Source organism: Arachis hypogaea, chromosome 20 (genome assembly GCF_003086295.3).
Source record: "Arachis hypogaea cultivar Tifrunner chromosome 20, arahy.Tifrunner.gnm2.J5K5, whole genome shotgun sequence".
Lineage (NCBI taxonomy): Eukaryota > Viridiplantae > Streptophyta > Magnoliopsida > Fabales > Fabaceae > Arachis > Arachis hypogaea.
The window spans coordinates 14,626,401-14,654,239 of NC_092055.1; the positions used below are offsets into that span (position 1 = coordinate 14,626,401).

At 33.1% G+C, this 27,839-nt stretch overlaps 2 protein-coding genes and 1 long non-coding RNA gene across 3 annotated transcripts; 1 reads left to right on the plus strand and 2 right to left on the minus strand.

Moving 5' to 3' along the window:
* Positions 1-13,486: 13,486 nt before the first annotated feature.
* LOC112785484 (protein Iojap-related, mitochondrial-like) lies at positions 13,487-15,286 on the plus strand. The gene is made up of 4 exons (XM_025828947.1): positions 13,487-13,798; positions 14,099-14,186; positions 14,865-15,046; positions 15,260-15,286. Exons 1-4 carry the CDS (start codon positions 13,529-13,531, stop codon positions 15,284-15,286), a joined length of 567 nt encoding a protein of 188 aa, XP_025684732.1. The 5' UTR covers positions 13,487-13,528.
* Positions 15,287-17,481: 2,195 nt separating this feature from the next.
* Positions 17,482-19,302, minus strand: LOC112786869 (lysine histidine transporter 2-like). The gene is made up of 5 exons (XM_072229618.1): positions 18,747-19,302; positions 18,574-18,679; positions 18,399-18,490; positions 17,899-17,967; positions 17,482-17,797 (listed from the first exon to the last, which is right to left on the minus strand). The coding sequence occupies exons 1-2, from the start codon at positions 19,068-19,070 to the stop codon at positions 18,599-18,601; spliced, it is 405 nt and encodes a 134-aa protein (XP_072085719.1). The 5' UTR covers positions 19,071-19,302; the 3' UTR covers positions 17,482-17,797; positions 17,899-17,967; positions 18,399-18,490; positions 18,574-18,598.
* Positions 19,303-20,611: 1,309 nt separating this feature from the next.
* Positions 20,612-23,810, minus strand: LOC112783542 (uncharacterized). Its single transcript, XR_003193447.3, has 4 exons — positions 23,248-23,810; positions 22,149-22,387; positions 21,284-21,429; positions 20,612-21,032 (listed from the first exon to the last, which is right to left on the minus strand). It is a non-coding gene; the product is annotated as an uncharacterized lncRNA (long non-coding RNA).
* Positions 23,811-27,839: the final 4,029 nt, after the last annotated feature.

Genomic DNA, 27,839 nt, shown 5'->3' on the forward strand with positions numbered 1-27,839 from the left:
AACATTAACCACTTCAAAAGTGAAACCCAATTGACCATTTCTCTTCCTTCTCTTCCCGCCGTATACGTTCCCGTCAGAGAAGCACCATGGTGTCGCAGTAATGGAGGTTTGAAGCTTTTCTTACTTGTTTCGCTCCTCATTGTGAAGATTAATTACCTGAGAGTCATCTTTTGGAAAACAGGTTAGCAACAAAAATGCTGCTCTCAACTACCATGCTCTGTTTTTCTCAAAATGTTGGTTGTGGGTTGTTTTTTTTTTTTTTTTTTTCTGTAAAACCTCAGATTTTAAAAAGTTATTAATAAATTATTTATGAGCTATTGTATTTATTTTAAAATTTTATTTTTAGAGATTTTTATATATAAGTTGAGTAAATTATTATTTATTATATAGAGTTCTTATAATTGAAAAAAATAGTGAATATTTTATATACCTTAATTTTAATATTTAGATTTTTGACCTTATTTTATAAATAAAGGAGAATTAATTTACTTATCTCTAATTTTTATTAAATTAGTATTCGAATGGAAAATAATTTACAACTTGTAATTGGAAGGTATGTTAAAGATAGAAATTTTATACTTAATTTGGTTTTTTGATTATTATTTTATCTTCCTAATTATTTTATGAAATTACACTACTAATCCTATTTTTAATGAAAATACCTAAACTACCCCTAAACCCTAACACTACACTCATCTCTCTCACCCAATCCTCCACCCACGGCTCACACACTCAGCACACACCTCACTCTTCCTCACCAACACACACAGACACGGTTTTGTGAGTGGAAACAAGAAAGAAAAGAAGAAAGAAAGGGAAGAGGGGGAAATAGAATCGGGGAAAGGGGGAAAAGAGAGGAAGCGTCGAGGGGGTGAGGGAGAAGAAAGGGAGCTGCCGCCTCCCACCGATCCGCCGAATCTGCCACGCCTTGCTGCCCAGCTTGCCGTCGCGCCAGCCACCCACGCCGGAGGAGAGAGAGATCGACAGAGAGAGAGACTCAAAAAGGGAGAAGGATTTGCGTCGCTGCAGCCATCCATGCCATCGTCACCGAGGGAAGCCAGTGCCACCACCGCGTCACCGTCGCCACCATCTGTCGCGCCACAACCACGCTGCGTCACCGTCGAGAACAGAGACGCGAAGGAGAGGAGGCCGCATGTCACTGTCCTCGAAGCTTTCGTCGTCATCGTGCAGAGCCGCCGCCATCGCCATCATTGCGGGCTGCTGCTGCTGCACGTGTGATCGTCGCCGCCTCTGGGTTCGTCACCGTCGAGCAGAGCCGCCGGGGAGAACCGTAGCCATCGCCATAGCTCCAGTCGCCGTCAGAAGCTGCTGCCGACACCGATCTGCATGCGCAGTCACCGTTTGGATCCTCTGCCACCGTTCGGGTCACTGGGAACATGGCTGTGATCACCGAAACCACCATCGGAGTTACCACTGTTTCAGTTCAGCCGTCCTTCCTTATTTGGGTAAGCGTTTCATTCCGGAACCTTTGAAATAGTACTTCCGTTTTAAGTTGTTTAGGGATATGAGATTTTGGTGTCATAGGATTGAGTTACGGGTCTTGCATGCTGGGTTCTAAGACGGTTGCATGAGACATCAAGCTGCTGCATCGTCATCGGAGTTGCCACTGCTATGTTCTCTGGCTTATTCATCTTTTACGTGCCGTGATTAAAGTTGCTATGGTTGAAGTTGTGTTGTTGCGGGCTGTGAGAAAAAGAGTTTCTATCGCGTGGTTAAGTCGTATTCGAGTTAGGGGCCTTTTCAAAGAACTTAATTTTATGATTTGGAGTTGTTATAAATAGATATTAATGTGATAAATGTACTTTTGGTGGTTGTATAAGCCTTATGTATTGCTGGGCCGTTTTGTGATGAACGTATTTATGGTTAGATTGGATTGTTGTTTGATTTGGTTATATGGTTGGTTGCTGAAATATTTCATTACAATTTTGGAAAACGAGTTTGGTTCATTGAAAATGGATTGAGTTTGGCTTTGATTTCTTGAATTATGAGAAGGATATGAATTTTTGAAATTAGTCTGATTTTAAACTGATTTGGTTTTGAACCCGTGGAATGGGTTGTATACTGGTTTGGTTGGGACCCAAAATGGGTGGCAAAGTCCAAGTTTTAGAGGAGATGTTGCCGAAATTTTATGAAATTCAAGATTTTGTTTTAAAATATGATTTAGAAAAGAATTGGATTCAAGAGGTTCTATTGTTGGGTTTTTGATTTATTAAGAAACAGGTGATTCAAGTTTAATCTTTTAAGGAAAGCTTATGTTTTAAGTTTGATTTAAACATGAGGGGACCTATGTTTTGCGGTTTGGTCAAAGAAGTACCTTTGGAGGAGTTTTTGCGGATTTTAAAGGAAATTGAACTTTGATTACTTAATTTCGCATTGCTTTTGAAGTATTCTTTAAATCTTAACTAAACAAAATCGAGCCTTTGGGAAAGTTTCCAATTTAAGAATGAAAAGAAATTGAGTCTTTGGACTTAAATAATGTTGGTTTTGAAACTGGTTCGAAACTTTTGGCCTATATGCCTTGGTTTTGGTTTCAAGTCTCCATTTTAAATGATTTCAGTTTGAGTAATTATGATTCTGAGGATTTCTAAAGAGTTTAAGAAGTGAGGCAGATTATTCTTCCCTAGAGTCTTGTGTCTTCTCAAGAAAGTTCCGTTTTAAGGTGATGATTGAAAGTCTCTTAGAAGTTTTGTAAAATGTTATATTAAGTGACTAAGATTTGAAAGAGAATTAATTTTGAGGAAAAGTTGATTTATGAGTTTGAAGAGATTTGAGAAATAGAAAGTGACTTATGGCTTTGATGAATGATTAAATAATGATTATGATTATGAAATGGCTTATGAATAATGATATCTGAGATACGAGTTTCCCTGGGTAAGAACCGTGGCTTGCCACCACGTGTTCCAGGTTGAATCTCGATACTCTGTTGACCCTACGTCGTAAGGGTGACCGGGCATGTATAAATTTTCGGGTATGGATAGCCCCCAGTGAGTGATTTGAATGATATATGAATGTAAAATCTATGCATAGACTCATGGGGATGCGCGACGGGGGACAGTCTAAGGTTTTCGGACTTGTCGGGTTGGCTGGATAACCGACAGATGAGCTCATTAGTCATAGGACATGCATGCATCATATGTATTTATATGACATTGTTTGGGTGTGCATATTGTATTTGGTTTGCCTATGTGAATAGTTATGTTTAATTGCTAATTGCTCTACTTGATATAACTGCTTGATTGTGTTTGAACCTTCTTACTGGTTCAGCATAGACTTAATGAACCTATGCGCGGAACAGTTTGGTCATTCATGCTGTCTAGGAAAAACTTTTAAAAAGGTTTTTAGATTTTTGAGAAATTAACAGCTTTCCCTTTTAGAAAGGATTTTGTATTTTGAAGATTAAATCTTTGGTTTTGAAAAGAAGCATAAGGCGGTTATTAATCACTGTACTTTAAAAACGGTTTTATTTTCGTATCTTATTATAGCAATTCTGTAACCTTATAGTGAGAACCCTTTCGAGGACGATGTTCTCACTCCCCTACAGGTTTTTCCCTTTTCAGGATATGGACGACGAAGCTTTAGAAGGGTTATATTCGTTTTCTGTTTATTCGACATTATTTTGTATTATCTTAGTTTTTATTTTTTCCTCGCCTTTATCTCTAGCAATTTTCGCAAGAGGGATAGGAGTTTCGATGTGTGAAGTTTATATTAGTATGATGTATATATATATATATCTTTTGTAAGTATTGTGGTTTGTTTTGTAAATGTAGTTGTATGTTGTCAGATAAGAAGTCTCTTGAGCAGTTATACGGTTTAAAATTTTAAATAGGCTCATATTTTAGTATTAAATATTTTAAAAGTCATCGTAATACCTGAGCTATTAGAGTGGCGCAGCCGGAAGCGTGACATTTTGATAGTCAGGATGTTACATTTTCAGTCTACTTCATCAGTGAAACTTTGGGAGAATGTGGTTGATTATGGTTGTTGATGATGATAGAGTTTTTGTTTGTTAGGGTTTAATTTTTTTGCATGTGTGTGACTGTGATCAACTGAATCGTTCAGTTCTTTGTCCGTTTGAGCAGTCTTTGATTCTTCATATTCCATTTTAAAATAACAATTTTACTCCTTCATATCCCATTTTAATTTAATTGTTGACTGGGTAATTTCTTGTAAAAATAAAGTATTTTTTGTGCTGAACATTGTCTGCATCAATGACCACCATAAGTATTTTATTATACATTTGAAATTAAGTGATAATGAACTTCTTGATTTTTCTTGGACATTGACATTAGTACTATGACTTGGAAGTGTCATAGATGATCATATTTAAGATTTCAGTGCATTTATATATTAAAATGGGATCCTTGAATTTTTGTCCCTCGACTAATGAACACACATGATAATTTTGCTTTCATGTGTTTCCTTGTTCCTTCTTGTTCTGTTATTTACAAGAGTATTGATATAGTAGAAAGGGAGTACTGCATTATATAATGATCATAACAAGAATATAATTTTGATAAAAAAAAATCCTACTTTTATATATGAACTTTAAGGGTATGATTACTAGTTGGAATCTTTGAGGGAAGGAATGACTTAATGATTAAAGTGGAGTCTATTTTATTTCTCAAGAACCCTTCCCTTAAATTTTCTGCATGAGTATTTTAACACGGCACTTGTTAAAAAGCAAAAAAGGCATCTTTTTAAATGCTTAATATTTTCGATAATGCATGTGATAGTTTACTTTTTCGTAATTCCTTAAAAAATTTTTACGAGATTCATTACAAATTACTTGTTCTTGTTAAGATGTGAACATTATATTGTTGTTCCATGCATAATTATTGTGCAGATTATTGCATTAAGTGGTACAGCAAATAAGCTGTTAAATGGGAAATAAAATGGATTTTTTTTGCTTTTGGTGTCTGAATTACTCTGCCATTAATTATCCTTGTAAAAAGCATAATCCTTCATGTTTAGGTATTTCAGATACTTGTGACTGTTAGTTATGTAATTGATTGTGTGAAGATTTTAACTTCTTTGTTCTACTTTGGCAATCAGTTGTGAAAAATCTTTGCCCTTTTATTCTCTTTTTTTTAGATAGGACAATGAGTTTCTCTTATTTGCTTTTCCACTTGAAGATTGAAAAAAATGCTCATTGGTTTTAACAATAATTAAAACGCAGATCAAGCTGGTATATTTTGTTGAAGGTTTTCCTGTTTATTATTATTATTATTATTATTATTATGGTTAAAGACCCCCAGTCTCCTAGTCCCTATTCATTTTGGCCATTCATAAAGTAAAATGGATTGTACTTGTTTCATTATATTCTGTGAAGTATTGGCAATGTTGAGTAGTGTTGTATGGCATAATAGTTTGATACTTGAGCCAGAGTTGAATTTACTTTGATTAGCAAAGTTGTAATTGTATCCAAATATTGTTGATTTTACTTGCTTTATTCTTTCATGTTTCATGATTAAGGATTGTATGAGACATATTAAAATTAAACCAAATACCTTTAACAAAATATTCATGTTTTTTAATGGTAGCCAAAACACTTTTAATTGATTAAGTTGTTTAATATATTAGAACTAAGCCCCAACTGAATTGTCTGTAATCTGAATTACTATTTTCAATTTATTGAAGTTAGTGTTGTTTTTAACTATTATGTCTCCTGAATCTTATTTATAGATGGATGAAGGTATAACAATTGTGTATCATCATGGAGGCAATTTTGTCACCAAACTAAATGGCAGTTTGGTTTATGACAATGATCACACTGATGAGTTGACTGGGCTGGATGAGGACGTATTAGATGTATTTTCACTAAGAGATTACTACAAGATCCTAGGTTATGATAACATGGTTGAGTGTTGGTGGCTTGTTCCTGGTAGACCTATGAAGAGTGGACTGCGAGCACTAAGTCATGACAAAGAGCTAGTAGAGATGGACTTCTATGCAAAGAACAATGGGGGAACAGTGCACATATACTATGAGCATGGAGTTTCCCAACCCATGGTAGAGGAAGAAGCACCTGAATTGATAGAGCTAACATCCAATGCCACTGGTGTAGAAAACGTTGTCAAGGGGACCACACCTAGCCCAAAGAATGATACACCAACCATTCCATCCCATATCAAATCACCCATCAATAACACAAGTGAAGGCCCTTCCGAAGAGGCATCCAAGTCCCTACCAGCATCTGCTTCCATCCCCCTGGTGAAGAAGATACCTCAACCAAAACCAGCACCTAAACCCACATCTAAGCCCAGGCCAGCAACTAAGGAGAAAACTAAGCCTACACCTAAGCCCAAACCTGCACCTAAGGAGACACCTAAGCCCATATCCAAACCTACACCTAAGCCCAAGTCCACATCCAAACCAGCACCTCAACCCAATCCCACATCAAATACAATTAAGTCCACACCCAAGTTTGGGTCCAAACCCAATCCAACACCCAAATCAGCATCCAAGCCCAATCCAACACCCAAATCAGCCCCCAAATCTAAAGCCACTTCATCCAAATCAATTCATACTGCAACAAGATCCTCTGCTAGACTAAAAGGAAGAGTAGTGGGACAAAAACAAGATACTGGCAGCAAAAAAACCTATATAAGCCTCGATGACAACAATGGCAGTGACAGTGATTCACATGACTCGTATGAATCTGCAGAAGACAGCCTATAGAAGCCTGGACCACAAGACAGTTCTACTGAATCAGATATTGAAGGTGGTCTTTCGGAAGCTAGGTTGAGGAAATTTAAGTTGAAGCATGCTCCAGGTGCTGCCTGGAAGAAGGACAAGGAGAAAATAGTAGAAGAAGATGACGGTCTGGTTGTGGAGAATTCTGATGAAGAAGTAGATTGGGCGCAAGTGCTGGGCAACAGAGAAAACAACCAAGAATCTTATGATGCATATGATCCAATTCATGATGATTCTGATGGAAACGACTCTTGAAAGTCTGAAGAATTGAAAACTCCCCCAAACTCAGATGAAGAGTGGAGTGATGATGATGTGCACCCAATCTTCTCCGAGGGTGGCCGATTCGGTGAACTAAAGCTACAAGTTGGAATGAAGTTCAGTAACAAGAATGAATTTATAGATGCTGTGAGAGAATTCACCATTCAAGAGGGTAGGGAGATTAAATTTAGAAGGAATGAGAGCTACAGAGTCAGAGCTATTTACAAGTGGACAACTGGAGAAGATGAGGATATGGTTAGATGTCCATGGGTTGCTTATGCATCCAGAGATTCTGAGGAGACATGCTGGCAACTAAAAACATTTAAGAATGAACACATATGTCCTAGGATGAGCAAAAACAGGGCAGCCAACAGGAGATGGCTTGCTGGCAAGTTGGTAAAGAAATTGAGGAGGTATCTGAGCTTAAAGCACAGTGAAGCTAAAGCATATTTCAGGAGAAGGTGTGACCTGGATCTAAACAAATCATCACTAACCAGAGCTTTAATGGACGCAAGAAATATTGTTTACGGTGATGCAGCTGCCCAGTATGGTTTGGTTAGAGATTATGCAGAAACTCTACTTAAGAGTAATCCTGGTTCAACAGTAAAGATTGGTACATATCTTCAAGGGAATGATCCTATATTTGAAAAAATGTATGTATGCCTGGATGGATGTAAGAAGGGTTTTAAGGCTGGCTGCCGCCCACTGATCGGACTCGACGGAGCCTTCTTGAAGACTCAATTTGGTGGACAAATACTCTCAGCAGTGGCTCAGGACGCCAACAACCATATATATTCAATTGCGTGGGCAATTGTTGATGTTGAGAATAAAGAGAATTGAAGGTGGTTTTTGGACCTGCTTCTTGATGACTTGGGTGACTACATGGCTAACAAATGGGCTTTTATGTTAGACATGCAAAAGTTAAATGAGTAAATGTATTTGTATAATCAATTCATATATGCTGTGACGACTGTGATTAAAAAGATTTATTTGTATAATCAATTCATACTTGCTCTGAGGACTGTGATTAGTAAATGTATTTATATAATCAATTCATATTTGCTGTGAGGACTGTGATTAGTAAATGTATTCGTTGCGAGGGTCTGTTTGAGGTCACTTAATATATTTGGGTGGTCTGTTTGAGGTCACTTAATATTTTTTTAGGGGACTGTTTGAGGCACGATAATTGAAATTTCATGTGTTACTGGTTTAGGGTTTGGCTTCAACAGTAAAGGAGCTCATGCCCAATGTACACCATTGATTCTGTGTCTGGCATCTATGGAAGAATTTTAACAAACAAAAGAAAGAGCAGGAGTACAGAGGACTATTATGGGAGTGTGCTAGGGAAACAACTCGCCATGGTTTTGATCAGAAGATGGATAGGTTAAAGAGACTCAACGAGGGAGCTTGGGTATATTTGGATAAGTGGCCTAGAGAAGCATGAACTAGGGCATATTTCTGACACGATCAAAAAATTGATAATATTTGTAACAATGCGTGCGAGGTTTTTAACTCGAGGATCAAGGAATACAGAGCTAAACCAATAATCACCTTGTTAGAGGAGGTTTGGATGTTTGCGATGCGGTCCATTGCAAAAAACAAGGTTAAGTTATCCCACCATGTTGGTAAGCTCCCACCAATCCAACATAGTAGATTGCAGAAAATCCAGAAAGAATCTCAAAAATAGACACCGATTTGGAGTGGAGATGAAGAGTATCAAAGATTTGAAATCCACGGTTGGCCTACCAATATGGCTGTTGACTTGGGAAAGAGCATATGCACCTGTAGGTTTTGGCAAATAACAGGTACTGAGGTAGCCAATAATTGCTTATTTCTATTTGTTTGTATCATTTGATTAAACATAGTTTAGATTAGATAGTGACTGGTTTGTATTCATTTAAGTGTTGTTATTTGTTTAACTATTTTATTTGTCTCTGGTGATTGGTCTTTATTTAAATAGATTGTTAGATAATGTTTCATAACATATGTCTTCGTAGGCATGTCGTGTGTCCATGTATGTGCAACCATCTCCAAGATAAATCGAAATCCTGAGGATTTTTGTAATCATTGGCTGACCATGGAAGCCTATAGAGATACCTACAAGCACTCTCTCAATCCAATACCAGCACAAGATCTTTGGGAGAGAAGTGAACAAAATAGGCCTCATGCACCTAAAATGAAGCGAAAGCCAGGGTCGATAACCCAAAAATGACGGAAGGATGCTGATGAAGAGCCATCTAATGTTAAGAAGTCAAAAACTGAAACCAAGTTGAAGAGGAAATACAAAGAATTCACATGTATTTACTGTGGTACGAGAGGGCATACAAAGAGAAGTTGCGCTCATAGGAAAGCTGATGACCTTGCTAGTGCCCTTGTTAATGCAGCAGCGGCTGTTGTTGCAAAAGAAAAAGGTTCTAAGGCTGGAGAGACTACAGATTCAGCAAATGCTGGTACTACTAACACTCAAGCTGCTGAGATTAATGAAAATGCTCCATTAGCACCAGGACAAGCTGATGATGATGCAAATGCTTCAGAGATTGTACTCACCCAACCCACTTACTCACAGCCAGAAAATCAGGAATAGGTAGTGATTTGTTTCTAATATTTGATTAACTGTTAACTGGTTTGTATTGGTTTATAATACATGAGTAAATGTTGGGTAGATCCAATTGATTGATACTATTTGATAATATATTGATTGGTTTTTATTGGGTTGTATTGGTCACTAATTCTGTTAACAATTTCACTAGGTCCCTCCATCAGACCCACATCCACCTCCACAACAGGTCACAAGGCCTGACAAGTTGCAATCTAAGAGGAAAAAAACTTTTAATGTGGACCTAATGCAAGGAGCAAGTTCTGGGATAACTACACGCTTGGCAAAGTTTATGACATTCGTCCCCACCCCGGGCTTCAAACCACCAACAACAAAATAGAAAACGATTTGCAATGTTGACTGGAAGTTGTGTAGAACATATTTTGTAGAGAGAATTTGATCAAACTATGCTCTTTTGATATTTTGTTACTATATTATGTAGAGTAATCTGTTTTGGTTTAGGATATTTGAAACTATGTTATCTAGGGTATTTGAAGTATGATACAGATACTGCTATTGCTAATGCTGTGATATTAACAATGATTAATGACTATGAATTACTTAATGAATTACTTATTTGTGGGTCCTCTGTCAAGTGCAAGAACCACAAAAGGTTCTATTAGATTTTCTTTTGTCATAACATCTCATCTATTTTTGTTTGCATAGGAACAAAGAAGATAATCATTGAGAGCCGAAGTTATTATTTTGTATTCAATGTTTTCACAAATAAACTATACACTTAAATTTATTCACTAATGGAAGTGCATACTACATATATAATTATCAGAGCCAGCTCCTGATCTTGTCTTCATATACAGACTCATAACAACTTGACCAATTTGATCAAACTATGCTCTTCTGATACTTATTTGGTCATAAGTTATACCTCCTCTTTTGTATAATCTCAGTTTTAAAGAATTTTTATAGGATATATCATTATCAAGAGAACATAAAATTTCATTTCTATTTTGTCATTAAATACATAACAATGCTTCATTCACATAACTGATATCACAATTACATATATTTCATCCCACCGAATCCATAAGCTACAATCACAATTCTAAAAATAATAACAAACACAGACAACATAATATTTCACATTTTTAATATTCTAGTTTCAGCTTTAACTGCACTAATTTTCCATCCCAAAGATATTTTCCAATGGTCTTCACTAACTGAACTTTCATTTCTGTCAACTATGGCTTCTTCTTCTTCAACATCTGCCATTTAAAAAAGTCGCACCATCTCATACCGGTAGTCTATAACACCAAAAATCCAAAAAAAATTGAGAGGAAGAACAACTACAAAACCAACAAGCATTTGAAAAATAAGACACACAATCAACTTGCAACAATTCAACCAACTCACATTATAGTTAGAGCATCCATACAATGGTCTTTCTGGATTGGAATCCGTCCTAGACCACTGAAGAATAGGACGCAACCCACAACCGCACCAATGCGGAACCTTTCCACCTCTGTCACGGTGTGTGTTCTTCACCCAGCCACCATGCGAACGAGCTTACTAGAGCTACCTGAGCCTTGGCTGCTGCTTCCCAACATTCTTCTCAACTTTTGGAGACACTCTTGTGATTTGGAAAAATTGGAACTTCTAGGTTTTATTTGAAATTTTTAGGGGTTAAATTAATGCCTTCAAATATTTTGCCACGTCATCTAATTGCAAGGGTGCCAGGTGCCAACTAAAATTGACAGGTCAGCTTTTCAGTGATGAAAAACGCCGGAAGGACCAATTTGAGGCGCGGGTCAAAATTTCAGGATACAATTAGAGTCAATTGAAATCTTGAGGGCTAAATTGAGTCGGGATCAAATTTCAGGGGCCAATTTGAGTATTAACTCGCTAAAGGAAGTCATTCGTGTTAAGAAAAAAAAAAGACCCGAAGCCTAATCTTCAAAGAAGTCCCCCAACATACTCTCTCACACTCACAGCACAGAGGCGAGCTTTCCTCAACCTTCTCTGTCAGCGCCTCTCGCCGGCCTCCATCTCGTCGCCGCCGCTCGCCGGCCCCTCTGCGTCACTGCGCTGTCTCTTTGCTCGCCCTCACTGCTCGCTGCTGCCTCCATCTCTACTCACCCTCTGCCCTATTCTCTTGTCTCCTCTGCCTCCCTCTTTTCTTCTCTGGCTCGGTTCTCTCCATCTGCGTGTGGCTAAGGTGAGTTTTTTTTTATTTTTATTTTTAGTTATTCAATCATTATTGTTTAAAATTTTGGGTGATTGTTGCTGCTGATCCTGTTTTCATTAGTTGCCATGGTTGGTTTTTTGCTGTTTTTTTTATTGTTGCTCTTTTTTGTGATTGTTGTTGTTTAGCGTTTCTTGATGCTTGCTTTTAGGTTGATTGATGCTAACTGTTGCTGTTTTTTTTTTGTGATTGCTGGTTTTTCTCTGATTGATGCTTGCTGTTTTCTTTTCCTGATTGATGCTTGCTGTTTAGATGATTTGAATCTGCTGATAGTATGATTAGATGATAGGCTCTGTCAATTAATTAGGTGATGTACTAATGTGATACTATAGTTAGATGATATTTTTTTTTTGCTTTTAAGATGGTTTAATCAAATACACTAATTTGAAGACATGTATTTAAATTTTAAATTTAATTTTAATTTTTTGAATATTTTATATTTTTAACCTGTTCAACCAGTGAACCTGAGACCCAGTAACCAGCAGCCTAACCGATTCGATGGGTGGGTTCTGACAACTATGCTTAACCTAGTAATCCCCAAAACTCCGAACCCCCATTCTCTTTTCTATTCTCCATTCACCCCTCTTCTCACTCCTCTATTTGCCTTCCTTCCTTCCTTCCATCGTTCGGAGCTTGAGTCTTGTCCCTTGCTTTTACTGTGTCCTTCTTCCATTGTTACCTCAGTTCGGGTAGGTCCTCTCATCCCTGGTTCTCCTTTTAGCTTTCAGTTTTATATTATTTGTTGTCATACCCTGTTGAACATGAAACGAACCTACCAGGGGATTTTGCCATTTTGATTATATCCAGTAGAAAAATTTTATTTTTGGTAAATGATTTTTGATTGGTGAGCTGGTTCTGAAATTTGATATGAGACATTATATAGTATCTGAAATTAGATTAAGGATGTGACAGACTTGGATGATGTTTGTAGTAACTATGAGTTTGGGTTGGAGAAATTTTTTTGGTTCTCTTCTTACATACTTTTAATTTTTTCTCTTAAGTAGTCACACTAAACCTTTTGGTTCAGTTATTAATGTCTATTGTGATTGAGTTTTGAGTGAAAAGCCTTGTTGTATATGATGATTGGTGAAGAAGCTTTCCTTTCCATCCACAATTACTTGTTCTGTTAGGAATACACAAGCTCAATTACATTCCAGCACTTCCTTTTTATTTTTTTCCTCTGATTTCTCCAATTCAAATCAATTTGTACTTTTTAAAACTTGAATAATTAAAAATCCTATGTGTAGAGCAGTGTCAATATTGAGAAATAGATTTTATATATAATAGATTTTGATATGTCAAAGCAGTCGCGTTAGCTATGTTAGCTTTCAGGGAAGTTTGAAGTTAGAGCCGTAGAGGCACTTAAAAGGCATATCTAGTTCTATAAGACATGCAAACTTTTAACTAATTAAAAGGAAACTGTGATTTTTTAGAGATCTGTTGTCATGAAAATAAAATTGGAGTTTCGTAATTTAATTATTTTCTAGTGTTTTCTGGGGAAATATAATGTTGTAGTGCGATTTATATTGTAGAGCACTTTGATTTGGTTTCCGTTATAACATATAATTTGATGGATAATTGAGCATATAATCCTATAATTAGAAATTTAGAATATAGTGTGTTATTAATAAGGGGTAAAATTGTTGAAGCAAAAAAAAGAAGAATCATTAAAGGTTCATTCTAAATCATGGAGTTCAATTCAATGATCTCGCAGGCCCACATATAGACATTCCAAACAGCCTATCAGTGTGCACTGTACAATGTGGGCAGCCCTACAAGCTCGAGCATCAGTTTCGTCGTGGTGGCTTTCTTCACGGCAATGGAAGCTAGCATTTTCGTCTTCCTCTTCTGCCGTTGGAAAATGCACCCTTGATCTTCACGAGATTGAGAAGGTTCTAACGGATGTTAAAGCTGACGACGTTAAGGTTATACCGTCTCCCAAGTACTGTGATTGGGCTGATTTCATGGTTCTAGCAACCGGCAGGTCCACGTGGTATGTCAAGAACATCGCTCAAGCTCTAATTTACAAGGTAGGTCTGCTCGTTCTTTTTTCACATCCCTATTTACTTTTCAATAGGTTGAAAAGTAAAAGGTTTTTGGTATTGAAACCTGAAAATTTTGATACTTGAATTGGCCATTTTTATGGGTTTAATGCTGCCAAATAAGAAACCAAACATGTCTATCATTTTGTAGTTTCTAGGTTTAGTTCTTGCTATGTTATGATTTATGAATAAAACTGCTGATGCATTTTTTTGCCTTGTATTATTTTTTAAAGAAATTCAAAATTTATTTATTTATTTATTTATTTTGTTCGTTTTTGTTATAAGCAGGCTAAGCAGAAGCAAAAAGGTGCAGACCGAATGATGCTACCTAGTGTGGAAGGTCAAGCAGGAGGAAAGTGGATTGTAATTGACTCTGGTACTTATTTATTAGAGTATATACCCATTTTGGTCCTCAAAGAATTTCAAACTGGACACTTTAGTCCCCAACTAAAATTAATTAGTTGATTGGTCCCTAACAATTAATTACATCAGTCACTTAGGTCTTTTACTTCGTTAACTCTAACGGAGGACAAAATAGTCCCTGACAATTCTAACAGGGGACAAAATGGTCCCTGACAACTCTAACAAGGGATAAAATGATCCCTGACCCCTTTATTCGAAAATGACACTGTTCTTCTCCAATTTTTATCATATCTCGCATAACCCTAACATTTTCATACTCTCCTTCTTCACCTTCACAGTCTTCTTTTCCATCTTTTCCTTCCTCCTCTTTAGCTCCAAGATTAAGCTATGGTATAATTGTCACACGTATCGCACCTACCTCAACATGTCATGGACTACACACTTCCTAAATCTTTGTGACTGGTACATCCACCTCCTCTGCACTTCACCCACCAAAAGCATCCACTTCCACGTCTTCGATAACATCACCTCCAACCCCGACACGTCCATGACATCATCAAGACCAAGTTCCACAACTACTCCAAAGGCACGCCTTTCTCCACTCTCCAACAAGCAATATAGATTGTTGGACATTAGGACATCATGAGAAGATTCTCCTTCGACATCATATGCAAATTCTCATTTGAAATAGACAGCGAGTGCTTGATTCCTTCTTTTTCAAAGTCCAAGTTAGCAGACATCTTTGACCTCGCATCCAAGCTATCAGTACAACAAGCAATATCGTCGTTGCCGCTCATATGGAAACTGAAGCGATTACTGAACATTAGTTCAGAGAAGAAACTGAAGGAAGCGATTGGAGTGGTGGACAATGTGGTCATGGAGATGATAGGGCAGAGGAAGAGGGAGATGGCAACGACGATGACGGGTCTTAACAAATCAGACTTGCTGTCTAGATTCATGGGATCCATCGAAGACGATAACTAGTTGAGAGACATAGGCATTAGTTTCCTGAGTATGAATTGGTTGAGAACAAGTTGAGGATTTTTTTCTTGTGAACATTAAATTTATAGAGTGTGCAATGTGTAGTTTGAAATTACAGTGTTAGACTGCTAGTGTTATGCGAGATATGATGGAAATTGGGAGAGAACAGTGTTGTTTTCGAACAGAGAAGATCAGGGACCATTTTGTCCCCTGTTAGAGTTGTCAGGGACTATTTTGTCCTCCGTTAGAGTTAACGGAGTAAAGGACCTAAATGACTGACGGAATTAATTGTTAAGGACCAATCGAATAATTAATTTTAGTTAGGAACTAAAGTGTCCGGTCTAAAATTCTTTGAGGACCAAAATGGATATATACTCTATTTATTATTATTATATTCTTTTCCATCATTCTTTGTCTCTTTTCAAATTTTCTTGTAAAATTTAGAAATACAACAAACCGAGGTGAAATCTAAGTCTGCACACAGGTAATGATATTCAGAATGACATGCAACACTCAAAATACATTCCCATATTGGTTAAGAAAAAGAAATGTGCTTTTATCTTGCATAGTATTTTCTATTTTTAATTTTTATCTTTGCCTTTTTAACTTTTGTTATAAAAGTAAATGTCAATTTATTTGTTGGGTTTTCTTATTCTAAACATTTTTTTTCTTTTCCTTTGGGATTTAGGTAAAGTGGTAGTTCATGCACTCGAGAGATTCAGACATGAGTAGTTGATTTTTTATTTAAACAAAGTACACACTAAATTCACAAATGTTCAACAAGAATTGATTTGTCACATTCTCTTTTTCTTCCAAATTTTAGAAGAAATAAATATTTGCGTACACCAATATTAATAAATTCATTAAAGCACTTGACTGTCTAATAAGAATTTGGATCATCTACATTTTGAATTTTTACTTTAGAAAGTAAAGTGTGATCTTCTATTTTTGAATGGTTTTTCTCTCATATTTACTTTTGGTCCCACTTATGAAATAAATGGTAAAAGATCACACTTTACTTTCTAAAGTGAAATTCAAAATTTAGAGAATCCGAATCCGTCTAATAACCTCTCTTGTAATATATATGCACTTAGGGGTGTGCATGGGCCGGGTGAAACCGGGTTTGATGTGACCCAGACCCGACCCGAAATATATATCGGGCCTATTTATTAGACCCGAACTCGGCCCTAGACCCGATGAAACCTATACACTTTCGGGCCACGATTATACCGGGTAAAAACTGGGTGAAAACCGGGCCGTTAACACTATATTACCTTGATACATTCTTATAAGCTAGCATGTAAAAATATCCAAATTTCCAAGACTCCAACCATTATTTAACATGGTAAAATTCACTTAGAAAATATAACAAGAACCAACTCTTCTCTAAAATTAAAGCATAATCATAATCAATACTAATATTGTCTAATAACACCAAATAGTTAAATCAATATAAATAACACAATATTATACAATAGTCTAAAATCTTATGTATTTTAAATATAAAACATTAACTTATAGTCTTATACTAACTAATAACACAAAATATTAAGGTTTACAATACTTAAATTCCATATAAGAATAGCCATCATACATCACTAATAACACAGAATATTAATGGTGTATGATGACGGGTCACCGGGCCGACTTCGGGTGACCCGAACCATGGCCTGGATCCGACCCTAGACCCGGTAAAATCACACCAAAATAGCCCCTAAAGTATTCGGGACCGAGTCGGATCTTCGAGCCGGGTCGGCCATGCACACCCCTATATGGGCTCAATTTTATCGAAATGGAACCTATACGTGTGCTTTTCTTGGATATGGAAGCATGGGGGACTAGACGTATATGTGGGACAGCTTTTTGTCAGTGTCACAGAGAAGAACTCGGACCGTGCGTTTTCTTTGTTTATAAATTTTGCCTATCAAATCGCACGGTCCGATTTGTATGCTAATGAGAAATAAAATTTGGGGTGCTATAAATCGGACCCTCCGTGTTACCTTAACGTGGTTTTTTAATATGCAATGTAGTACAAGTCGCATGGTCCGAGTTCCATGCTTTGATTTTGAAAAGAACTCGGACCCTCCGTTTTGAGTACAGATCGAAATTGTTTTGGTGAACTGAGAGCTGAAATCACATGGTGAATGAAATCGGACTGTCCGTGGGGGTGGTGTCAACTCGCAGGGTCCGAGTTGTTCCCTCCTAACACCACAAACATGTTAAGCACACCCCTTCTCCATAATGGAGTCCAACACGTACTCTAGCGCCATATGTAAATTAAAAAGCGCCCTATATGCACTTGATTATAAGGCAAAATAAAATCCTACTAAATTAAAGCTAGACCTTAAATTTATAAAGACATATTTTTACAAGGCTAGGCAAAACAATGCAATGTCTTATATATATATATTTCATAAAAATTTATTGATCATATCAAGAATTCATCTTTGCACAGTGCCTCAAAAGTGCTTAATTCTTTTTCTTTTTTGCATTCTTCCATCAACCAACTTTGAACCCATTAACAGAATAATGATTCCTTAAAGCTCATGAGAAAAATTTGTAATCCTTGGCTGACATAATGATATTCCTCGTTGCACCAATAGGAGATAGTGTCATTATTAATAGTCCAATAATAATGCATATCTGAAATTCAATGATAAAAGAACAAAATTAGCTTCTGTCTTTACGAATAATTTTTCAAATTGAAGATGAACTTATTAATAATCAAATACAAATAAATTTACCCAATTAATCGTCCAGGACAAGCCATATTTTTTAGGTTTCTTGAGCTTAAGCCATATGATGCATGGAAGCTGCAAGTAGCCATAAAATTATATAAGACCAATAATAGCTAAACATGTATATGCATAGTATGTACTAGGTTGGATCAAATATAAATATCTATTATTATTTATTCATATTTTTTCACATTCTCCATCAGTGTCTTTGTAGATTAGATTTCTAAGAAATGAAGCAAAAAATGTTATTTTTTCTAAAATTCTTTTTTTTTATCTCTCTCCAAAATTATATTTCACAAATACTTTTAGAATACAATCATATTACATATATACAAAAAAAACCAGTTATGCCTACAAAATATATATTAAAAAAATAAATACAAATTAAAAATAAATTAAATAATACATGTATTTAATAAATAAAAAATAATTTGTTGACTGGTTTTTTTATATGCATTTAATATTTCTATTTAAAATATCAAATAATAATAACATATCCTACTTACATAGTAAGAGGTGGGAGCAAATGCGAATCCACCAAGAAATCCAAGAAGAGACCCAAAAAATGGGACACAAATTCCTATGAACATTGTAATTCCTGCACAATATATATAGAATTAGAAAAGTTGGAGTTTTGTTGCTAGAAGCCATTCCAAATCAAGTGATAAATGAAGAACATACCAACATATAGAAAGCAAGTTGTGAATCACAGGGTAGTAGAAGGTGAGAAATTCAAGCGTGTAACCAAGAAGGTTTCAATCATATCAAACACTGGCATTGCAAATACCTGTTTTACAAAAAATAGTTATAAAAATGAAGTAATAAAAGGAGTAAGTGTGAAAGTGAAAAGTGACCTGGTAGCCTCCAACAACATGGATGACAACAAACAAGTTAGCAATGCCAATAAGCCAAGCAGGGCGTTGGAGTGTGATGAGGATGTTATCATCCACAGAATTTCCAAACATGTAGTACCCAATAAAGGCAACAGGGAAGTAGCATAATGCAACTCCAATGTATGCCAAAACACACCCTCTCCACATTGGTATCTTAGAAGGTTTATCCGCAGTTGAAGGCATTGTGGCTTGGATTTCAAGAACCACATTGTGGCCTGCGTATGCAAATGCCACATCTCCCAATGCAGAGAAGAAATTGAACACACCATCGTTCGTGCTTTTCATTTTTACAGTTGAAGCGGGAGAGGGAAAACTAAAGTTCTTTTTAGCAATTAGAAGTCAAGCCTTAGTTTCTTCTGCTTTAGTTTTCCCTCTCCCACTTCAACGAAAAAAAATGTGACCAAACAAACTATAAACATGTATGTATGTTCCTTTCTCATTCAGAAAAAGAAAATCATCTTAACTCTATCTTATTCGTTCTTAAAACGTATTTAGAGGCCGATTGGGTTGTTATGGCTTTTGAGAAAGAGGGAGGGGTTTATTTATATAGAGGATTCGGTGAGTATGCAATTACCTTAATGCCCCTACCTATTCCCAACTTTCAGATACGCGTCTTCCTTGCCGGCATAGGCTCGCATGGTTTAGTTGAGCCTTACAGGTGTGTGTGGTTGAAGAAATTTAGATTCTCTAAATTTTAGATTTGTCCTTTATAAATAAAGTATAATCTTTTATTTTTGAATAATTTTTTTCTTATATTTATTTTTAGTCCCATCTATAAAATAAATGGTGAGAGATCATACTTTAGTCTCTAAAGTGAAATTCAAACTTTAGAAAATCCAAATCCTCATTAAAAGATTAATTTTTATGCCTAAGAATATCATTATTAAGAATATAATTTCTTGGAATAGTATTACAAAGTATATAGCATTTTTATATTTGATTTGTAAAAATAAAATCTATAAAATATTAATAATATATCTAAAAATATTTTAGTTTTTGTTTAGTTCATATTTAATATATTTAAAAATTATAAATATTTTGTCCAAAATGTCCTTATAATTTTCAATTAGAATATTAATGATTAAATTTAGTAAATATATATAATAAAATATAAATATAATAAAATAAAATATTTTTAATCAATTTTTTTAGACTCTAATTTTTTAAATAAATATAAATATAATAAAATATTATTTTTTATTTTATTTTTAAATTTATTAAAATATCTTTAATATCAAATCTATTTAATTAAAATTATTACTGATTTTAATTTTTTTAAATTTATTAAAATATTCATAATATTAAATATATTTAATATGTCAAAATTACCCTTACTCATTTAAATTAAAAGGTTCATGACTAAACTTAATAAATACATGAAAAAATTTACCTATAAACATATTTTAAGATAAATTTAATATAATCATTTTTAGATAAAAATATCCCTAATATTGAATTTTTTTTAATTTTTTTAAATTTAAATATAAAACTAAGCGAATATTATTATTTTTTCACAATTAAATTTACTAAAATACCCCTAATAACAAATATGTTTAATTAAAATTATTATCGATTCTAATTTTTTTAATTTACTAAAATACCCCTAATAACAATATCTTTAATTAAAATTAACATTATCACAATTAAATTTACTAAAATATCTCTAATAACAAATATTACAACTAAAATTAGCACAAATACTTATCTAAATTTAAAAAAATCACGTAATCCATAATTTGTCTCATAATTCATAATTGAGCGTATACAAAACAAATCTCTACCTTTCTAAACACATATATATATTAAAAACAATATCAAATCAAATATACATAACAAAAATTAAGCTTTCCTTCATTTCATTCCTTTCAAAAGTTATACTGTACAACAATATCAAATTTCACCATGGCATTCCTTCTTCTTGAAAAGAAGCCCTAGAAGAATAAAAAATAGGAAACTTCCAGAAAACAAATGAAAAGGAATAGATACAAAAAAATAATTACAATCCCTCACCTCTTCACTCAATTTACACTCCTCACACCAAACTCAAATCAAATCAATAAAAATCAGAAAGTATAACTGTGTATGAACACTAAAGTTTTGCTAGGTTACTGAGAATCGCTTTCAATGTCTTGCAGCAAAAATTGGAAATCAGACCTTTGACTGAAGATTGGTGGTGGATCCACTTCCATATTTGATAGTCTGATGTCACTCAAAGACCGGAACATCTCCTCCATCATGAATGGTATGCTGAAAAACAATCAATCGAGCATGTATATATATGGAGAAAAGCACCCACCAAGTTGAAGCAACAATTTATTTGAAAAATAAAATAAACAGAATTCAAATCACAGAGTTCAGCAAAAGAAATAAACAGAATTCAAACCAGAGTTTAGCAAGTTATTTGACAAATAAAATAAACAGAGTTCAAACCAGTCAAATGGCTGATTATATAATTTACTATGATGGCAATAATAATTTTTAAAGCATATATATCTTACTTTGAGGTTTGGAGTTAATATAGGAAAACTAACACCTTTCACATCTTGAATGCCTTCCAATACATCCCTTGCATCTGCCAACTGAATTTGGTTTCAAAGATGTGAAATCAATTTGTCCGATAACGTGTGTTGAAGAAACATACAGCCTGAAAAAATTTAAACAATTAACCATATAAAATAACATAAAAATAAATTAAATCGTAGTCATAAAATTTATTTCCAACACAACCTACCTTTCAGTTGCTAATTTTTTAGTATAAACAATGTCTGCATATTAATGGAGGTAAAAGCCAATTGTGGCCATAACAGCATAACTAGCCAAATTCCTGAGATGAAATATATATATATATATATATATATATATATATATATATATATATATAAAATACAGCATAGAGCTCTCTGGTCTTCTGCACCGCTAATTCTCCAACTTTTGTAACTGTACGGTTCTAAAATTATGGCCATCAAGTTGAGTTCACAATGCAATCAAAGACACACATACCCTTTTGTCCTTTCTTCATTTCACTTCATATATCTATCTATAATTCTATATATCTATCTTTCTATCTATGTCAATGTTAATGTTAAGGTGGCCTTTCGTATTCATAATATAAACAGCAGAGTAGTCTGTCTCATGCACCCCTTTTTCAATTCACACACCCTTCTCTTTCAACTCTCTTCTCAATGATTTAATTATTTCTTAAGTCCCTCTCTTTTTGTCACATGTAATTTCCCTTTTCTTTATCAGTTATGTACATGTGAATCTCGAATCTACCCTCTACTTTGTTTAACATAAATACCAAATAGTCAACAAGTAGAGTTTTAGTGGTAAATGAAAAGCAAATAACAAAGAGCTGACACGAACCTGAAGACGAGCTATTGTTTTGTGATCAGGAACTTTCTCAGAAATGGCTGCTACTTCTTCTTCAGCACCGAAGTTGAAGCGCACGAATTCTATTAACGGAGAACATGCTGGATGCATTGAGGCAGAGTAGGTACCATATGAAGAGGTGCTTTGCCAATTACTTAGAGAAGAGAAGAAGGATAATGAAACTCCATCACGTGACGGAGGAAATGGAGCAAGTCATAGATGACAAGATCAAGCTAAAGGAGTATGCAATGCAGGAATTGTTTTAGTTTTTTAACAATCAAATTAATAAATAAGAATAATTTCTACTCTTTGAATAATAATTCTACTCTAATATGCCAGGTTTAAATTTAGACTTGAAATGAAAAACTGAAAATCCATAAAAAAAACTCCTTCAATGTTCTTGAAATCTAAATTTATTGTTGTATTGCATTTCAACAACAGATTGGCAGAGAATTAAAGATAATAATAAATGAAGGCAGAAAAAAGGAACAAAAATTAGCATGTTTTTAAAGAGATTGATTTCAGGCATAAATGAAAACAAAGTAGCAATTAGGAACTTTACTACTACTACTATTATGCTAATATCATAAGTTCCTAAGCTACAACTACTTCATTTCAACCAACATAAAACCGAACAAGATCCTTAATATGCAACAAGATAAGAAATGAAATTAAATGCTTTGCAAGTTATATAAGAAGATTCTAAATGAGAAAAGAAGTGAAGCCTTAAACAGAGGAGGCAAACAAAGGGGAGATGAGGAAGATTGAGCAGTCATTCAAACCAAATTAAGGATGTAAAAATATATTTTTGTCAGATTCAAGAAAAGAAACCATAAGCTTAAACTCTTTATTGAGGTAAATTAAGCATGTAAAAATATGTTTTTGTCAGATTCAAGCCAAATTAAGCATGTAAAAATATGTCACAAACTTAAACTCTTTATTGAGGCAAATCATCAAACATGTTGTTTGCATGCAACATAATCACAGAGAGCGTATAAGAAAGCAAGCAAAATTAAAAATAACTAATCAAATTAGCAGTCTATTGCAGGAAATTAGTGTAATATGATGTAGAAAGCATAAAAAGAACCCAAACCTTAATGAGAGATTCAAAGAGAATTCGCAGAGAGACGCAATGCGAACATGAACTCGAAGAAGAGAAGGAAACCAATCTTCCGTTTAGGGTAACGGTGGCGCCGGTGTAGCTCCGATGGCGGTGGCGTTGGTGAAGCCTCCACTGTTTTGGGAAAAAACTCAAACCTTAATATGACATTCGAAGAAAATTCACAGAGAAAAGCAGTGCGAACATGAATTGGAGAAGAGAAGGAGACGAATCTTCTGTTTAGAGTAACGGCGGCGCCGGTGCCGGCTCTGGTGGGGGTGGCGTTGGTGAAGCTCACTGATTTGGAAAAAAAACTGCTCTGCTAGGGTTTCATTCTCCAGAGAAAAATGAAGAAGAAGGTGAAGCCTAGTATTAAATAAGAGGGATAATTTAGTCTTTTTATTTCATTATTTACATTCCATTTCCATTAGAATGAGGGGAGATGACTAATTCAATTTTCAAGAAATAAAAGTTATTTTAAAATGTTTTTTTATTTTATTTTGAACCACATATAAGAATTTCACATTTCCATCTTAAAATTTATGAGAATGTTCTATAATTCTCCCAACCACACACGTCCACAAAGTTTATGGCGTAACAGAAGATACTCTTATGGGTCAGTTCAAGAAGTTTTGCATGGGCCTTCACCGTTTCTTTCATAGAATTTTTAATTGGATTGATTGTATACCGAAGTTATGTCAAAAAATAAGTTAATGTAGATATTTATGTCTAAAAAAAGAGGTTGATACTTATTTAAGAAGGTAAGAAATCATCCAAGAGGATAGCAAATGGCCACCCATGAGCAGAATAAAAAAAAATGGAATGATCACCCGAAAAATAAATAGAAGAATAAAGGAAATGTTTCTGGATTCTTTTCATCTTTTTTATATAAAATGATTAAGTTAATATACGGTAATTCAATATTTATTTTACATCATATTCTTCTGGTGATCGACGGTGAAGAATCGATCATGTTGAACTCTTTGAATTTTCAAAATATGGATAAAAGTGTTGAGACAATAATAGCTAGGTTTCTGTGAGTTGTCACTACACCATAAAATTGCGATTATGATTGTAATAATTCTAGTCTTCTCTAGTACACAAACAAAATAATTCAGAGTCTTCACTTTAAAAACTACTCTACCTAATTGCCAATTTTGACATGAACTATAATTAAAAAAAAAATCCTATGCAAAATAGTAAAACACATATTAAAGCTATCAATATTAAAATAAGGTGAATTCTATCATGTAGAAGAAAGATTCCTTCTATATGTGTAGAAATGTGTTGTCATGTTTTGAGTAAAATAAGTGTCTAGAGAGAGAGTATAATTATAAGTACAGTGGGAAACAAAAACTGATATGTGGACCCCACTGCAATGAATTAATTTTTTTAATAATTTAATAATGTAAAGTTGATTAGGTATTAATGATGAATGATAATGATGGGCTGTTTTTATTTTTTTTTTCTGTAATGGATTTAAGTTTTTGGGCCAGGCCATTTTTTTTCTCTGGATTTGGGTCTTAATTGAATTATTTTTATGAAAAACCAAAATAATAAACATAATATCTTATGGATTTGGGAGTTATTTGAATTTTTTTTTGTTTGGGTCTTAATTAATTTTTTCTGTGTAGATGTAGGTGTTGATTGATTTTTTTTTATGAAAAGTGGACACTTTTTTTTTGTCATAAAAGATGTATTTTTGTGTTCTTGAAAATATTAGTTTAGTGTTTTGCACATATTATTTTTATTCTAATACTATTAATAATCTTATTGTTAATAATATTTTAGACTACAATCATTCCTTAGTTGTGATTTTATTATTAGTTATATGGTTAATTTTGTAGTAGGTAAATTAATCATTAGTTATATGGTTAATTTTTGTAGTAAGATACATAATTTACGTTATAAAAAAATTATAATAGTGTACAAGAATAAAATGGTTTAGCATTTAGAATTTAATTTTGGTTCGTTTAGGGTTTATTTTGATGATAATATATTTGGTACGTGATAAAATTTTTGTATTGTAACAATTGTAAATCGATGATAGAATTTAGTGTTTAATTAGAATTCTTTTCATAAAACTTTCGTAAAAATTTTGAATATATTTAGTTAATATAGTTGTTAGAATTTCAAAATATAATTTATAATTTTTACTAAAAAATGAAATATGTATGTATTTTTCATGAGTATTTTACTAAATGGCATCATGTTATTTAACAAGTTATATTCATGCTTGACAATAAATAATTTATTGACGTAAAAACGATCATAAAAAGAATATGTTAGATGAATGTTAATTTAGAATGATATATATATATATATATATATATATATATGTGTGTGTGTGTGTGTGTATGTGTGTGTATGACCGGAAAGATTAAAATGAGGGTAAATCACATAAACAAACTGAATGTGTTCTAAATTTATATGAATGTCTAAAATGCAAAACGGTTATATGAATTTATTACAAATTTTTGTCAAAATCATTAAATCTAAACCCAAGAATTTGATTTACTTTGAGTGTGGTTCGATTATTATAATTTCGATTTATCTCCGTAGAAGCTGCTCCTATTAAATTGAAGCTATTGACTTCGTTTACCTAAATTAAATCGAATAGATTCGATTTACATGAGATAGTCTTCACTAAAATATTTTTTCATAGTAAATTGATTCCAATGAATTCCATTTACTAATATACCTACTAATTCGAATCACATGTAATTGAACATTCATGTAAATTTGAAATTCGTTCTGTTTATTTATGTAATTTATCCTTAAAATGAATGTTGTCACTTTTATACGTTAAATTAGTTAATATAGAGATTAAGTAGAGTATTATCTATTATTGGATATGATATGATATCATTCTTTCATGATTCATTTAGGTGAATTTTATTGCAATTTTTTTTCTTTCTTTTTATATTTAATTCGTTCTAAAATTATGAAATGATAAGTACTGTTATAAAAATGAATCCTTTAAAAAATGAGCCTTATAAAAATTTTTTAAAAATAATTATGTACTTTGTATTCATAATATTTAAATAAAGTCTAACATATTAAAATTGGATTAAAAGTCATTTAAATTCTTTTTGTTGTTTCATTATTTTTAAACTTATGAATAAAATGGTTTAGTTATTCAAATTTATTGTTACTTGATTTAGGGTTTAGTGTAAGATGCTTTAGGATTTAGGTTTTAGTGTAGAAAATTTTAGAATTTAGAATTTAGAAATATATTGTTTAGAATTTAGGGTTGGATGGTTTAGAGCTCAAGATTGGATTAGTTTAAGTTTTATGATTAAGAAATCAGGATTTGTTGTTTATTATTAGAGATTAAAATTAGATGGTTTAAGTTTTTCATTCTAAAATTGGATTGCTAAATATTTTAATATTTAATGATAAGGGGTTTAGTGTTTACGATTGACATTTTTTATAAAATTTTAAAAATAGATACAGTGTTGATGATTATATTTTTTATACTTAACAATGTTAATTTAGTTGTTAATTCATTTATGTGTAGGTTAATTTAATGATAACGTAAATTATGTGTAGGTTACTGGTTAATGTGAAAAAAATATTTAAGTCATTGTTATTTAAATTTTTATTTGCTAGTAAATTATTTTTAAAATAAAAATACGGTGAATAATTGAATTTGTAAAAAATTATTGTTTTATTGGTTAGAATGGTTATTTGAATTTAGAATTTAATTTCTTATGTGTCAGTTAAATTTAAAGCTGTTAATATTTGATAATAGATATACTTATTGCTGGTCAAAATTTTATTTTTGTATTGACAGAAGATTGCTCTTGGGACGTGACAAATTATGATGATAGTAATATGTTCAGTATTGTTGAGGAAGAGATACTAAAAGTGATTCTCATAAGTTAGGAGGGGTATGTCTAAAATGAGCTCAACACTTATGTGCTTATTGAATGTGCCACATTTATATAGACCATTAGATTTGTTTAGATTAAAATCAAAGGCTAATATAAAAGAAGAGTATTGATAGGTTCTAATAAATACAGAATATCATAGTACATAAATAAATATTTTAAATGACAATACTTTAATACACAATACTTTAAATGACAACATAATCTTTTATTCTTAAATAATTAAATATAAAATATATAAATACAAAATATCTAAATATTTTTATTTATTAAAATTAATTATTATGCAAAATTTTTTATAATATTAAAAAATTATATTAAAATAATATTTTAAACTATAACATAAAAATATAAAATTATTAAAATTTTATTTTATATTACTTGATAAATAATTCAATTATTATATTCAAAATTTATTAACTAACTACTTTTATTAAAGTATATAATATAATTTTTCATAAAAATATTTTTAAAATATAATTTATTTAAAATATTATATATAATACATGATATATATACGTTGATTATACAATCTTATATATACGTAAATTATATTTTTAATGACATAATAATACACGTAAATGTATATATATAAAAAAATTTACTCTTATCAGTATATAGGAATTAAATTCGTACCTAATGAATAAATTATTATAGAAAAAAAAATAAATTTGATAAAATAATTCTATAAAG

Bases quoted from the DNA above. Each gene is read 5' to 3' on its own strand.
- LOC112786869 (XM_072229618.1), bottom strand. From the start codon at position 19,070: ATGAAAAGCACGAACGATGGTGTGTTCAATTTCTTCTCTGCATTGGGA. The intron at 18,680-18,746 runs GTCACTTTTCAC...TTTGTAAAACAG, and splicing joins ATGTTGTTGGAGGCTACCAG to GTATTTGCAATGCCAGTGTT.
- LOC112785484 (XM_025828947.1), top strand. From the start codon at position 13,529: ATGTGGGCAGCCCTACAAGCTCGAGCATCAGTTTCGTCGTGGTGGCTT. The intron at 14,187-14,864 runs GTACTTATTTAT...CATTTGAAATAG, and splicing joins GTGGATTGTAATTGACTCTG to ACAGCGAGTGCTTGATTCCT. The intron at 15,047-15,259 runs GTCATGGAGATG...TGCAATGTGTAG, and splicing joins TTGGAGTGGTGGACAATGTG to TTTGAAATTACAGTGTTAGA.